The sequence below is a fragment of the Triticum urartu genome, chromosome 6A (assembly GCF_056163025.1).
Source record: "Triticum urartu cultivar PI428250 chromosome 6A, HENAU_Tu73, whole genome shotgun sequence".
In the NCBI taxonomy this organism is placed as follows: domain Eukaryota; kingdom Viridiplantae; phylum Streptophyta; class Magnoliopsida; order Poales; family Poaceae; genus Triticum; species Triticum urartu.
Genome location: NC_141878.1, coordinates 90,208,998 through 90,211,110, shown reverse-complemented (window position 1 = coordinate 90,211,110; position 2,113 = coordinate 90,208,998). Strand labels below are relative to the sequence as shown.

Genomic DNA, 2,113 nt, shown 5'->3' with positions numbered 1-2,113 from the left:
AACCACGTTAGTTCAGGATCCGAGTCTGCTTCACAGGACACCGCAGCACCAGTAGAGCAGTAGTACCTCAGAATATTCATAGTCGTCCGGATGATGTACGGATGTAGTCGTACGAGTCATGATGTTTCGTTGCATGTATGAGAGTAGTTGAACTTGTCATGTTGTTTATCTTTCATGTATGAGTCTATGTATAATTATGTTGGGACTTTATTCGCCGTATTTTCTTCGCTCTTTTGCTTTCTTCTGGGATTTGTCGCTGGCTTTTCCCCAAATTTATTCTTGGATGTTTCTCATCTCGATTGCGTTGTCTTGGGAAAATCCACAATAGGATGACGTGGGGAGGCAGCAGTAGCAATGTTCGTGAGGGAACTCCTGTTCGTCGTTCCGCATGACAGGCAGGACATTCTCCTGAGTCGTACGTTCCGCCACCGCCTCCACCGCCAAATCCGCCCTCCACGGAGCAAATTCTATGTATGTTTGAGGAAAGAAGGAACAATGATCTGCTTGAAATATTAAGAAGTGTGCAAGCTATGGTTGGACAGAATGGAAATCAGAACGGTCATTACTCAAAGCTATCAGATTTTCAACGAACCAAGCCACCCAATTTCAGTCAGATTGTTGACCCATTGGATGCAGACGATCGGTTGCGTACCATTGAGAAAAAGCTTGAGATTGCTCGTACTGAAGAAAATGATAAAGTTCCATTTGCAACTCATTATCTTGAAGGCGCTGCTGCCATATGGTGGGAAAATACAAAAGCCATGTGGCCTGCTGATGAAGAAATCACCTGGGAAAAATTTAAGGATCAGTTCCGGAAACATCATATCCCTACTGGAGTTATGAAGGTTAAGCAGCGTGAATTTCTCGCACTCATCCAAGGAAATCAGTCTGTGGGGGAATATTTGCAAAAAATCAATCATCTGGTCCGTTACTCCCTTTATGACGTGGCCACCGCAGAAAGGAAGATTGATAGATTTCTTGGAGGCTTACATCCACAACTTTGGTGTACTCTTAGTATGTTTGACTTCCCAGATTTCCAAACTCTGGTAAACAAGGCTTTCATTGCTGAACGGGAGCACAAGCTTATATTAGATAATAGGCCTGCCAACAACGAAAACAAGCATAAGTTTGAGCCAAAGAAGGATGGGCAACCAGTGCAAAAGGCTCGAACCTGGCAACAGACTCAAGTGGAATACAAGCCAAATTGGCAACAGAATGTTAACAAGACCACCACTCAAGTCAGGAATATCGTGACCAACCCAATACGTGAGGAGCGTTAGTGCAACAATTCGTGCTTCATCTGTGGGCAGAACGGACATTATGCCAAACAGTGCCCCAAGAACAACAAAGCGGATGCCCCATTCAGGCCACAAGTTAACTTTATAGAGTCATGCCCGACCCAGCAAAATATTACTGGGCACGTGCATCATATCCCAGCCGATGAAGCACAAGAGAACCCCAAAGTCGTCATTGGTATGTTTTCTATTAATGACATACCTGCCGTAATTTATTTGACTCTGGGCTTCCCATTATTTTATTTCTCGGAGTTTTGCTACCCAAAACAAATTTCTTTATAAACTTCTGGGCAAAAATATGCTGGTACAAACCCTGGGATCTCTAATCAAGAGCAACATGGTCTGCTGTGATCTGGAGATCAATATCAACGGAGTCTACTTTCCAACCTCTCTGATAATTATTGAGTCTGAAAAGTTGGATATTATATTGGGTATGAATTGGTTGACCCAATATCAAGTTTGTATAAACTGCGCAACACGAGAAGTCACTTTGACCAGTCTAAATGGGCAGGCTACCAAATTCTATGCTCGCAAGAATATATCCAAGCAAGAATTGGTTTTCACCATTGTGGCTGAGTTGGAATTAATTCCTGTGGTCAACGAGTACCCTGATGTATTTCCAGAAGAACTGCCAGGCATGCCACCAGACCGAGAACTGGAATTTGCAATAGATCTTGTGCCCAGAACTGCACCATTATACAAGAAGTATTACCGGATGCCTTCATCGGAATTAGTGGAGCTAAAGAAACAGCTTGATGAACTGCTCCAAAAAGGATATATTCGTCCCAGCTCTTCACCATGGGGATCACCCGCTATTT

At 43.4% G+C, this 2,113-nt stretch overlaps 1 protein-coding gene across 1 annotated transcript; it reads left to right on the top strand.

Annotated features, from left to right (window-relative positions):
- Positions 1–530: 530 nt before the first annotated feature.
- On the top strand, positions 531–1,280 carry LOC147964149 (uncharacterized). Its single transcript, XM_087529855.1, has one exon. It carries the CDS (start codon positions 531–533, stop codon positions 1,278–1,280), a length of 750 nt encoding a protein of 249 aa, XP_087385981.1.
- Positions 1,281–2,113: the final 833 nt, after the last annotated feature.